The 15097-nt window shown below is 38.7% G+C and overlaps 1 protein-coding gene across 1 annotated transcript; it reads left to right on the top strand.

The window, feature by feature from the left end:
• The first annotated feature begins 8522 nt into the window (after positions 1–8522).
• On the top strand, positions 8523–10988 carry kctd12.2 (potassium channel tetramerisation domain containing 12.2). Its single transcript, XM_027179061.2, has one exon. It carries the CDS (start codon positions 8661–8663, stop codon positions 9510–9512), a length of 852 nt encoding a protein of 283 aa, XP_027034862.1. The 5' UTR covers positions 8523–8660; the 3' UTR covers positions 9513–10988.
• The last annotated feature ends 4109 nt before the right edge of the window (positions 10989–15097 follow it).

The raw sequence follows: 15097 nt of genomic DNA on the forward strand, positions 1-15097 counted from the left end.
GCAAGTTCTTGGGATGTAGTCTGGGATATGGTTTGTGTGTAGTCTGTCTGAGGCCATGTTGATTTCCTTCGGGTTTTGAATGGCTATGGTCAATGTCCATCCACCCGAATTTCAATTAGATTTCATTGAAGGATCTGTTGTCCATGTCCAAAAAAACCACAAATGCGAATGAGAAATATCTACCTGGTGACTCCTGGTCAAAGCCAAAGTATCTAACATGCATTCGTTTTTTTTCATCTTCTTCGTACTGGTCAGAGTTGTGGTGGACGTGGAGCCTATCTCAGGAACACTTGTTGGGTTTGAGGTGAGAATAATGTACACTCTGGATAGATCTCCACTCCAGCACAATTACCACAGCCAATCAAACCTAACAGTATGTTTTAGATTTAGATGTGAAAAGAAACCAGAAAATCTGATGCAAATCTCTGGACACTTCCCTCCATGTAAAGTCCACACAGACAATATTCAGGAACGTTGAAGCTCATCGGTTCAAGATGTAGGCATACTGATCCAAAGGCTGTGCATTCAAATGCCAAGACCATTAAACACCCCATACTGGGCCCTTGAGCAAGGCCCTTAACCAAGAATTGTACAGATGTATAAAAATGAGGCCTAAGTAATTCACTTTGGATGAGGGCATCTGCCAAATATAAGAAGAAGGAGACTTTTTGCATATCCCAGCTTAGGAGGTCATAGTCAGTGCAGAGGGTCAGCCAGGGTTAAGAGACTTTCTTTGGGTTCCAACAGCAGCAGCTGGAGCTAAAGCCCCCGACCCTCTCTACTAAGAAGCGCTGGAGCTCTAACTGTTTAAGCCACTTATTGACCCTGAGCCATGCATACCTACTTGGAAATGAACAAGTTCGGGATCATACTGTACATGACCCTGGGGTTTTAGATCGATCTATGTTACTTAGAGCACCAATATACCACACCAATAACTGACAATGTTTTGAAAATAAAACCAAAGCCATTCTCTTGTCACAAGTGATGACTGATGTTGCAGCATGGTCTATCGCGTCCATGTTCATAGTTTTTGCAGGTAAACGGTAGGGGCAGACCGGAAAAAAAAAGAAAAACAAACGTTAACCACCTGTCAGAGAGAGAGATGGGAGCGCTGAGACACAAGGGCAGAGAGTTGCATTAAAATTCAGCAATGTGACAGGATTTGATCGACAGCTAGAAAAGAGATGAGTGTGCCTCCAGACTCCTGAGACAAGGTCTGGATGAAAACGATATTCCTTCCAGCCAACCGCACACTGTATTCACACGCCACTAGCACCCAACATTAACACACAGTATTAACATGTGTGTGTTAGGGGTCATTAATCCATGGCATCTCTTGATGCCTCACGCATCCCAGAAGCAAATAAATCTCCATTTTACCAAGCAGGCGCATCGACAGAATTAAAGGCCATCAATCTGTATTCGCATAAACAAACGTATGCTGGACGATCACACAATCAGTCAGCTCTCGGCAAACCTAACACGAGTACCTTCTCGATGAAAAACTGCTTCACAGAGCAATCCCTAAAGCCTTTTTTCCCCTCCTTGTCCTGATCCATCATCACATTTCACAGATTCCGTACATGATTTATTGATTTTATGATGATTACAAACGAGGCTGTCGTCCTGCAAACAAGGTGTCTCAGCTGATGAGAAATGAAACCAATTAACTCACTCTGATGGTGTCACATAGAGAATTAGATCACTTAGCTGTAATTGGTTACATGTTGTTGTGTGAAACTAGCAGACAGATACAATTACACCTCATAACCAGTTCATAATACAGAAAGAAATTCAATGGTTAACAGTCTGGAAGCAGAAATGTTTAGAAAATCTTCAGATAGACTAAACAGACAAAAAGCTAGCTAGATATCCAAAAATTGTTTTTGTTGAAGTGAACTAGCCATGCAGCTTATTGCCTTGCTAGCTAAAATTAACACTAGCAGTTACAAGGCTCTATGAAAATTTGTCAAATGTGGAAAAAATTCTAAGCCAATACTAACTACTCACCTAGCTATCTAGCTAACTAACAGGCAAATATTAGCAGTCAAAACTTGCAGTATATATACTCTATGTAGCTAGATAGCTGTCTCGGTGCGAGCTCTGTCTTTTCTTCAGAAAACGAAGAAACATTCTAGTTATCAAGAAAGTTTTTGGTAGTACTAATTCCTAACAAGACACCAGGCTATATCGCTATCAAACAAGCTAATGTTGTTCATCAAAAATAGCATATGTAGGTTAAATAACTGTCAAAGCAGAGTTCTTCTTAAAAATATGCGTTTAATTTTTGTTCCATCATACATACATACTGTACTTTTTTCTAGCTAGCTAGCTAACAAGGTAATGTAAGAATTTAGCTTAAATTAATTGATTTAATAATAAATTAGAGCTAATTAAAATCATTGTTGCTTATTTTGTTGTGGTACAATCATTCAGTTGTATTAAATTGTACAACAACAAACGAAACAACGACAGTTTTAATGAGCTTTAATTTATTAACTGTGCTCCACTCCAGGCTAAATCTATGTGGAGGGTCATGATTTCTGTTTAGAAAATATAGGCTCTATTTGTATATTTGATAGTGTAATAGCATTAATCATGGCTATTTCTGTATGTATATTTCTGTTCATAGTAATAACAATAAATTTTGTTTATAACACATATCCTTCTGTAAATTTAAGTTTATAGTAATATTCATCTGTATATTATGTTCATATCACATATATATTCATCTGTATATCATATTCATGGCACATATATATTCATCTGTACATTATATTCATAGTACATACACATCTGTAAATTACTTTTTATAGTATTTATTTATATATATATATATATATATACATATTTTATTTTTTATTTATATATTTTATTTATTTATACAGTCGTAGTATTATAATATTTTGTTACATCCTTCTGTAAATTTCAGTTATAGTTATAGCCATCTGTATATTATGTTCATAGTACACACACATCTGTAAATTACTGCTATATTACCACTTTATTTAACTTATTTAACTCTTATAAACACTGTATATCCTGCACTTGCTGCTATTGCACTCTGGTTAGACCTAAACTGCATGTCGTTGCCTTGTACTTGTACATGTGTAATGACAATAAAGTTGAATCTGATCTAATCTATTTGCTAAAAGACTAGGCATATTTACATTATATTTGTATATTGTATATGATATTTTCATGTTTTTAACAAATCACATTTTGTGATAAAAAAAAATTAGCTGCAGTGATTTATAGCTGTTTTATTTAATCTTTTTTTTTTTTTAATAATAGATCCAGATTGACATCTAGCAGAAATGAGCACTAGCAACAAGAGCAACAATGAAATAAAGAATTTACAATAATAGAAAATGGTAAGAAAGAAAGAAAGAAAGAAAGAAAGAAAGAAAGAAAGAAAGAAAGAAAGAAAGAAAGAAAGCTATATGGACTTTAATAAATTAAAAAAAGAACAGAATGGATGAATGGATGTGTTAAGTGTTTGATTGATGTATGTAATAAACTGGCTACTGCATGTTCCCGTGTCCCGTTCTGTGACGGTGAGACAGACAGGTCCACGTGTCCCTGCAGGATGTCACGCACTCAGCAGTTTAGTTCAGACTTACACGACACTCACTGAGCCGATGCCCAATTAGCTTCCAGTCCTAACAGCACTTGACCTTTCCTAATGGACGCAACTGCAAAAGATCAGCATTGTAACTGTCGTGGAAAACTCTCTGAAACTTTACAGCTCCACTGAGAGAAACGGTAATAACAGCACGAGTGTTCAGCGCATGCGTCTGCGTTCCACGTGTCTGTATTAGGGCTAATATTTCTATCTTTAATAAGTATAGATGTTTTGAGATGTATTTGGAGTACAACTGAATTAAACAGCATTTATACACTCGTTCTTTAAATGAGAGATTGTGTGGTGTAACTTTTAAAATAATCAGATAGATGGATGGATAAACAGACAGACAGACAGACAGACAGACAGATAGATAGATAGATAGATAGATAGATAGATAGATAGACAGACAGACAGACAGACAGACAGACAGACAGACAGACAGACAGACAGACAGATAGATAGATAGATAGATAGATAGATAGATAGATAGATAGATAGATAGATAGATAGATAGATAGATAGACAGGCAGACAGACATAGATAGATATACTGTATAGATAGATAGATAGATAGATAGATAGATAGACAGATAGATAGATAGATAGACAGACAGACAGACAGACAGACAGACAGACAGACAGATAGATAGATAGATAGATAGATAGATAGATAGATAGATAGATAGATAGATAGATAGATAGATAGATAGATAGATAGAAGGGCAAACAGACAGAGAGACAGACAGATAGATGGATGTATGGATGAAAGGGCAGACGGAGAGAGAGATGGCGAAGAGACGAAGAGAAGAACTTTACAGCAGAGCAGATGATGTAAATAGATTGTTTATCAGTAAAGTGACGCAGCTCTCTCCATCTGTCTGTGGTTCTAACGTTCCACTCTGGCTCTAAGATGAAGGAGTGTTCCCACGCCTCAGAGCGCTGAACGGCCTTCTGGGAAATACGAAAGGTGGTTTTCAAAAGCCAATGATCCACGCTTTATCCTCAAACTAGCACTCTGTGCGTTTCTTCACAGATGTGTAATGTGAACAAATCCTGAAAATTTGCATAACGTCATTTTAAAATATCACTGTTCCTTGTGCTTAAACCAGCAGATACAGTCAGCTCCAGAATTATTGGCACCCCCTCTGCCAAAAACAAAACGATATAAAACCTCCTTGTAGTTAATCATCTTGATCTCATTAATTGAAATCATTTTATTATAAGAAAGAAACTCACAAAACATGTGTATCATAATTATTGGCACACTTGCACCTCCCTTTCTCTTATGAATTTCGATGAGATTATAGCAGGAGCAATCTGACAGAACTCCATAATACACCTGTGTTTGTTTTAGCTAATTATTGCTGTGATGTACCAGCAGCTATGGGCAATTCAGGCATGTCACTGTTTTATTTATTTATTTGTTTGTTTGTTTGTTTGTTTGTTTGTTTGTTTGTTTGTTTACCACCCTGGTGAAAAAGGACGTCATGGATGGTCAAGCGAGTGATGTTTAAAATAAAATTACATAGAAACTGCTTGGGTTACATTATTTTTGTAATGCATGCTAATAATAGTAGCACGGGATTGTTACAAAAGAAAATATTTTTAATATAAGAGTAAGCAAATTAAGCACAAAGCCTTAAATAGACTTCATACCCATCTAAATAAAGGGTGCCAATATTTTTTTATAGCTGACGGAATAAGAAAGTCGGAAAACATCTAATATGAGGGATAATTCTTGTCAAATTGAAATATATGATTATTAAATGCTGATTTTGTTTTACAGAAACACACACACACACACAAACACACACACACACACACACACATGATATGGATTTTTCATTTACAGAGACATGCTGGAAAAAGCTTTTTGACTAACTTAATTAGGAGCCTAGCGCCGTGAGTAATTGTATCTGTGCCTCTAATGCTTGCGTTAGCTTGTGTTAACCCAAAATTTAGCCGCAGATGCCCTGTGGGAAAAATTACACATTTTATTAATTGTGAATTGTTGCTAAGGAGGTTTTTACATTAAAAGCGCTAAGAGACGATGAATAGCCTGAATCATTAACCTCTCAGAAAGGTTTTGTGCTTCGTATCCTCACAAACATCTTACATTTGGCAGATGCCCTTATCCAGGGTGACTTACATTATCTAATTTCTTTTTAGAGGTTAAGGGCCTTGCTCAGGGGCCCAACAATGGCAGGTTGTTGGACCTGGGATCGAACTCAAACCTTCCAATTGGTAGCCCAACACCTTAATCACTAGGCTACCACATTCATTCATTCATACCACTTGATAACAATAATTAATCGTGATGTAACCAGACTAAGAAGCAGTAGTTTTATTTAAAAGTTTTTTTCTATGATGGTAAAATGTAATATTTAAATTATTTAGAATATATAGTGAGATCTGAACCTGAGCTTGTGTTAGTGTATGTGTGGAGTTTCACGTGTTCTCTCTGTGCTCATGTGGCTTTCTGCATGCCAGTAGGTGGACTGGTGACTTGAAAATTGCCTCTGTGAATGAATGTGTGTGTGTGTGTGTGTGTGTGTGTGTGTGTGTGTGTGTGTGTGTGTGTGTGTGTGTGTGTGTGTGTGTGTGTGTGTGTGTGTGTGTGTGTGTGTGTGTAATGGACTGCAGTCCTATCGAGCGTGCATTCTCGCCTTACGCCCAATATTCCTGGGACAGGCTCCAGATCCATCACAACCCTGACCAGGATGAACAGCACACTGAAGATGAATGGACCATACAGTGATTTAGAGGCAGTAGCTTATTAAATAAATAAATAAACAAACAAACAAACAAATAAATAAAGAAACAAATAAATAAACAAATGAAAAAAGAAGAAAAACACAGCCCTCTGGTGGTCATATGTAGCATTTACAGTTTTGTTTTTTTTACCCTATGGCGTGTTGATTTAAATATGTGAAAAGCAATTGGAATATAGTTGTCTATGCACATTTTCTGGCACCAAAAAGATAAATTAATTAATTATTATTATTTTTAATCATATCCTTAATACATGTCTCGAATAACTTTACACTTTTGTATCTTACTTGTTTTGCTGCATAAAAATCCAACAATTCTCTGCATGTTGAACAAAAATAATTGTGTAATTATGATAATTTTATGCAATAATTCTAAAACTGTACTCTTTAAATCTTGTCTTCTGAATCCAGGAATAAATCTGGAAAATCTGAGGCGTAAAATAACATTGATTGGAGCCATTTTTGTCCACTCGATGGCGACGTCTTCACATAGACTGATTTTCCTTTCCATTAGCCAGGGCAAAAAAATACAATTTATTAAGTAACGTATTGATCGAATTCGTGAAAAGGTGAAAAGTAACATAAACTTATCTAAGTCATTATTTAAAGTCACATTTTTGAGTATTATTTCAAATAATCACTGAATCGATTCCATGTATCGATTCCACACATTTTATCGTCATTAACGATATATTTGAAATAAATAAATAAAGTTTAAGTATAAATTAAATATGAGACGCTTTTGGAGAGCTTGTCCTAGACAAGTGAGTTAAGCTCACCTGGATAACAGGTAAATAATGAGCTGTAGATCTGAAGTCCTACATGAATCGAGTCCTCACTTTGGTTTGTAGGTGATTTTTCTATTTTATGCTACAGCATAAAGTTTATGTTTTTATGCTTCGTAGAGTTCATAAAGTTTGTAGTTTTTATGCTTCATAGAATGAAACACACTTACGTGTTTGTTTGTTTGTTTTGTTTTGTTTTGTTTTGTTTTGTTTTGGTGTGCCTGCGCTCGAACTTGAGCCGAATCCCTTTATGGAATCGACTCAAAAGCTTTTGGATCGGCATTTGAAGAATCGACTCCCGGTACTACAAACGTGTTTTCTCTCTCTCTCTCTCTCTCTCTCTCTCTCTCTCTCTCTCTCTCTCTCTCTCTCTCTCTCTCTTTCTAGATAGATAGATAGATAGATAGATAGATAGATAGATAGATAGATAGATAGACAGACAGACAGACAGACAGACAGACAGACAGACAGACAGACAGACAGACAGATAGATAGATAGATAGATAGATAGATAGATAGATAGATAGATAGATAGATAGATAGATAGATAGATAGGTAGGTAGGTAGATAGATAGATAGATAGATAGATAGATAGATAGATAGATAGATAGATAGATAGATAGATAGATAGATAGATAGATAGATGTTAATAATATGAACAAAATGGCTTTAATGCTATTTCTAAAGGAACTAAAATCTACGGGAAAATATGTCTATTCATAGTGGACAACAAAAGGCCATTTCTCTATATGTAAATTTGGGGGGGTTGTGTTTTTTAAGGGAAAGAAAGAAAGAAAGAAAGAAAGAAAGAAAGAAAGAAAGAAAGAAAGAAAGAAAGAAAGAAAGAAGTAGTTACACGCAATCGTAGCATTAGGTTTTATATTGTGGTTCCAATTCAGATCTGTGAGAACCTGTTCATAAAGCTTCATCTGCAAATGATTTGCTTTCAGCTATGAATTGTGTGACACACAAAACATTGTGACCAAAAGTATGTGGACGCCTAGACGTTGTTTTTTTTCCTTTTATGCACTGTTCATAAATATTTGGACCATAATCTTGTGTGTAAGCAGAAAAATGAATTATGATGTATCAAGGAGTAGTTTGTGTCTATTGTGGTCACGTGCTTATTGTAACATTCAGTTTTCTTTAAGGACATTGTTTATTTCCTTTGTCCTGCTGAATAAACTAAATCTAAATCTTGTGTGACTTTCCATGAAAAGCATGTGATGTCGAAGTGCCTCTCATCCGTTTGGGCACTGCGTAAAACCGAGCATGCGCACTAGCGTGGTGCTTTTCATGTCGTGAGTAAAGAGTTAATCCCAAGCGCGTATTTCCTCCTCCCATCTAACTCCTTCATAAACAAACCCGAAAAGATTCGCTCTCATTATTTTTCTTTCTTCAACGCTGCTAACTTGGGGAGGATAAAATAAAGCTTTTTTTTTTTTTAGAGGGGAGACAGATGTTGTAGCTAAAAATGGCTCAAGCAACCGAAAGGATAGTTGGAAGCTCCACATCGGCTTTTCCTGAAATAATCGAGCTAAATGTCGGCGGACAGATTTACGTTACGCGACACTCAACTTTACTCTCCGTCCCGAACTCTTTATTCTCGAGCATGTTTAAAGAGCACAGCTCGTCCCAGCTGACCCGGGACAGCAAAGGGCGCTACTTTATAGACCGGGACGGATTTCTGTTCCGCTACATCCTGGATTACCTGCGCGACCAGAACCTGGCGCTGCCAGACTACTTTAAAGAACGAGCGAGTTTGCAGAAAGAGGCTGAGTTTTTTCAGCTGCCCGATCTGGCACGTCGTCTCCGGCCTCCTCAGGTTATTAAGGAGAATTCGATCGGCGAGGAGGCGTTTCACAGCGACCCGGAGGAAGCAGCAGGCTCGTGCGCTCTCGCCAGTATCGGTGCCATTGGAGGCAGCAGCGCCATCGGGCCGCGCTCTCCGTCCCTGGAAGCGCGCAAAACTGGCTACATCACCGTCGGCTACCGTGGCTCGTACACGATCGGACGCGACATCCAGAACGACGCCAAGTTCCGTCGCGTAGCCCGGATTACCGTGTGCGGCAAAACCTCACTCGCCAAGGAGGTGTTCGGCGAGACGCTGAACGAGAGCAGGGACCCTGACCGACCCCCGGAGAGGTACACGTCCCGCTATTACCTCAAGTACAACTTTCTGGAGCAGGCATTCGACCGGCTGGCCGAGATGGGCTTCCACATGGTGGCGTGCAACTCCACAGGGACGTGTGCGTACACCAGCAGCGACCCCAATGAGGACAAAATCTGGACCAGTTACACCGAGTATGTGTTTTGCAGAGAGTGAGTCGAGGTGGACCTGCTTTCATTTTCTTTTTCTTTTCTTTTTCTTTTTTTTTTTTGTTGTTGTTATTGTTGGAAACGCGATTATTTCCACCAGTTTCTAGCGCACCTGTAGGTGTAGGCTACTCTCAGAACCCAAGGTACCAAACTGTGCTTGATCTTGTCACTAGACTTGTGTGGTGCCATCAAGGGAACATCTTGTGCCTTTAGTATGTATCATTTGTGCACGTGGTGCATTTTGTTTTATCAGCTTTAAGAGTAAACATTTATCAGTTGTCCTCAAGGTCTAACTGTAAATGGCACATAAAAGATGTACTCTTTATTCTACCACACTGGTGGCAAGCACCAGTACGGTTTTGTACCTTTTTTCAGACTCTCAAAAAAAAAAAAATTAAAAAAAAAAAGGTACTATCGCCTGTCATTGGGGTTGTATACCCACAAGAGTGTATGACCTGTTCTTGTAGCATGTATCATTCATCTAAGGAAGTGAAGTATTTTAGTATGCACCTTTTAACATCCCTGTTCCTCAGCTCCACTTTTGGAGACCTTCTACCACCAGTAGGAGAAATTGAGAACCATGGGTGATGTTTAGTGTGTTAACTTGTCGGGGTGTGGTGCCAAAAATCTGTCCCCATGCCTTAAACCATGTCATAAACCACATCCATTTTATGGATGCATAATTCACAGTACTTACGATGTACTAAAGAGGTTACTGCACTGTTGAGATACAGTTAATTATGTTTTTGGCCCCTGGTGCAGCTCACCAAATAAACTGATTTTTTTATTTTGTTTGTTTGTTTTTTTCAAAGTGGGCCTTTTTTTTTTTTTTAGATGTGTGTTAACATCAGCCCTCACAGATGAACATAAATACAGTTTAGTGTGTTGTCAGAAACTTTAACCGTTATTTACGTTAAACGATTCAGCAAATTTGTTAAGAACGTGAGGTAAAAACCTTCTCGTATTCTTGTTACGCATGCACACAGGCGTGTCCGGAAAATAGCGGTTTGCCTTGTCCAGGCATGTTGAGGGAAGCTAGCGTTACCTATCTGAGAAAGAAATGTGACTGGAATTTGGATACCTGTTGACTGACATGGAGGAGGACACGGAGAACGACATGGAGGAGGACGTGGAGGACGTTGCTCCTCTGTAAACTCACTGCCATTTCATCTTAACATCCCACATACTGCTTTCTCGGTCGTTGTCCTTTTCTTATCTCTCCCACTGGATATCTTTTTTCCGATTGGTGATCGTCAGTGTCTCACTGTGTTGTTTTTGATAACTAGAGCGTCAGTTTCCTGTTCGATGTAAACAGTTTTAGCTCACGTTAAATTTCTGACTCTGACTCTCCCCTTTTTTTTAACCAATTCTTTCCCTTATGAACTAAATCGTTGTTTTTTTTTTATTTGCACTTGTAGATTTGATATTCCTCCTTGTATTCTTGTATGATTAAAACAATAAACTAGATATGAATAGATATAAAGAAGACTCTAGTTTCTTGGTTGTGAGGAAGTAAACAAACTTACTGGCAAATGTCCAATGTGTGAATGCACAGAATCTAAAAAAAAAAAAAAAAGATTTATTAGTTTTGATCACTTTGAGGTAAACAAACTAAAATGAAAATAAAAATTTATGTACAGTACAGAAATATTCAGTCCAGATGTTTTACATTCATTTGTTTTGTTTTTATATAAAATTTTATTTAAATTTAAAACAGGAACAAAAAAAACAACATTTTTTTATTTATTTAAGTTTTTCTATCATGTTTTCATATAATTCGTTTTAAACAATGTAAAAATTGACCTCATTTCCAATTGATTCTTCTTGGTTCACCAGACAAAGTCTAGAAATGAAATATTTATGAATATAAACATATAAAATATAAACAGATCTACAGAGTCGACCGAGAAACACCAGTATATTGTTCTACATGCTGGTTCCTCTGCTTGTACAATGGAAATTTATTCCATTTGCATAAAAGTTGGGCTACAAATGGAATCAGCATATGTGCAGAAAAGAAACTTTTTTTAAACCGCAGCTTCTGGAAATATCCTGCTGATGTCTTTAGTCTCAGTGTCATCCTCCATATTCATCACTGTCCTGCTATTTAAATCAAAACAAAACAAAACAAAAAATACACACGTATTAATCCATACTAGCAGTACATCAGGCACTAACAGCAAACATTAATCGTATTCTCATTCTATAAGATACTCAGAGATCCTCTGGCTAATTTAAGATTGCTTATTAATTCTAGCAACAACAACAACAACAACAACAACAACAACAAAAAAGAAGTATAAAAAGAAATATAAAACTGTTTTGTCATTTTTATAGTTTTAAAGCCTGTTGAAAATAAAAACATAATGGATGCAATGACTAAACTGTTTCTTAATGACTCTGAGTAAATTATCATAATTCAAAAGTTTAATAATATTCATTTTCCAAAGACTAGGAATTGTAAGATTACGATCAGCAAACAGCATAATTGAAGGCACGGGTCATCTATCTGGCATGCTGAATGTACAAAATGTCCAAAAGCAAAGGGATAGAAAAGTGATGATGTTGCTTTTTTGCTGTATATATAAAATAAAGAAAGAAAGAAAGAAAGAAAGAAAGAAAGAAAGAAAGAAAGAAAGAAAAGTGGCCATTGAAATAGTATTGCAGTGAGGAAAGAGATTTGAAAGTAGATTTGACACCTTGTGTGTGTGTGTGTGTGTGTGTGTGTGTGTGTGTGTGTGTGTGTGTGTGTGTGTGTGTGTGTGTGTGGGTGCTTGGCTGTTAGGAAACAGATGGGAGTTTGTGACATGAGAAACAGGAACCAGTCCTGTGACTGCAACTAAAAAAAACAAATCCAGACCGAGCTCGTTTCAGCGCACTCAGGGTTACGATTCGGTTATCTGACAAACCACTGGAACCAGCTGATTAAATAGAGAGCAGAGCAGAGCAGAGCAGAGCAGAGCAGACAGCTCTCAGTAAGTATGGGAATGTCATAATAATTATGTGTCCATACAGACAGGACGGCCTGCTGAGAGACAGTTGCACAGAGACGTCTCGCTCCTCTGTCGCTGTCTGATTCAAAAGACCTTTTAATAGCAATAAAGAAATAAATAAAAGCGTTCGTCAAACGGTCGGACCACAGATCGGCGTGGGTGTACGTCCACAAAGACAGCGTTGTCAATATGCAAAGAAGGAAAAGAAAGAAAAAAAAACTGCAAGTCCTTCAAGGTGCAGAAATACAACACACAAGTTCATACAAGTGGGATGATCTTGGACCTGCATGTCCAGCATAAGCCAATAAACATTAAATACACAATAAATCTGATTGGCCAGGAGGTTTATGGTTGATTTCTTTTCCATAACAGCTACAAGGTAAATGACAGGATTACATTTATTTAGTTCTTTAGTAAACATAACTGCTGAAGAAATGGTTTGGGAAACGGTGAGACTTTATTCTTTTACTGTATACTTGCATTTATTGTCTTAGGAAAGTTTGCTGCTGGTTTGTTGCCAATGTTGTGTAACTGTAAATGTACACAAACACACACACCTCACACACACCTGTACACAATCACACACGCCTAAAACACACCTGTACACAATCACACACACCTCACACACACCTGTACACAATCACACACGCCTAAAACACACCTGTACACAATCACACACACCTCACACACACCTGTACACAAACACACACACCTCACACACACCTGTACACAAACACACACACCTCACACACACCTGTACACAAACACACACACCTCACACACACCTGTACACAAACACACACACCTCACACACACCTGTACACAAACACACACACCTCACACACACCTGTACACAAACACACACACCTCACACACACCTGTACACAAACACACACACCTCACACACACCTGTACACAATCACACACGCCTAAAACACACCTGTACACAATCACACACACCTCACACACACCTGTACACAAACACACACACCTCACACACACCTGTACACAAACACACACACCTCACACACACCTGTACACAAACACACACACCTCACACACACCTGTACACAATCACACACGCCTAAAACACACCTGTACACAATCACACACACCTCACACACACCTGTACACAATCACACACACACCTCACACACACCTGTACACAATCACACACACCTCACACACACCTGTACACAATCACACACCTCACACACACCTGTACACAAACACACACATCTCACACACACCTGTACACAAACACACACACCTCACACACACCTGTACACAAACACACACACCTCACACACACCTGTACACAATCACACACGCCTAAAACACACCTGTACACAATCACACACACCTCACACACACCTGTACACAATCACACACACCTCACACACACCTGTACACAATCACACACACACCTAACACACACCTGTACACAATCACACACACCTCACACACACCTGTACACAATCACACACCTCACACACACCTGTACACAAACACACACACACGTCACACACACCTGTACACAATCACACACACCTCACACACACCTGTACACAATCACACACACCTCACACACCTGTACGCAATCACACACACCTCACACACACCTGTACACTATCACACACCTCACACACACCTGTACACAATCACACACACCTCACACACACCTGTACACAATCACACACGCCTAAAACACACCTGTACACAATCACACACCTAATACATTCCTGTACACAATCACATACCTCACATACCTGTGCACAATCACACACACCTGTACACAATCACACACACCTCACACACACCTGTACACAATCACACACACCTCACACACACCTGTACACAATCACACACGCCTAAAACACACCTGTACACAATCACACACCTAATACATTCCTGTACACAATCACATACCTCACATACCTGTGCACAATCACACACACCTGTACATTATCACACACACCTAACACACACCTGTACACAATCACACACACCTCACACACACCTGTACACAATCACACACCTCACACACACCTGTACACAAACACACACACACGTCACACACACCTGTACACAATCACACACACCTCACACACACCTGTACACAATCACACACACCTCACACACCTGTACACAATCACACACCTCACACACACCTGTACACAAACACACACACACGTCACACACACCTGTACACAATCACACACACCTCACACACACCTGTACACAATCACACACACCTCACATAGACCTGTACACAATCACACACACCTTGCACAAACCTTTACACAATCACACACCTTACACAGCTGTACACAATCACACACCTCACACACACCTGTACACAATCACACACCTCACACACACCTGTACACAATCACACACCTCACACACACCTGTACACAATCACACACCTCACACACACCTGTACACAATCACACACCTCACACACACCTGTACACAATCACACACCTCACACACACCTGTACACAATCACACACCTCACACACACCTGTACACAATCACACACCTCACACACAGCTGTACACAATCACACACCTCACACACAGCTGTACACAATCAC

Source organism: Tachysurus fulvidraco, chromosome 18 (assembly GCF_022655615.1).
Source record: "Tachysurus fulvidraco isolate hzauxx_2018 chromosome 18, HZAU_PFXX_2.0, whole genome shotgun sequence".
In the NCBI taxonomy this organism is placed as follows: Eukaryota; Metazoa; Chordata; class Actinopteri; order Siluriformes; family Bagridae; genus Tachysurus; species Tachysurus fulvidraco.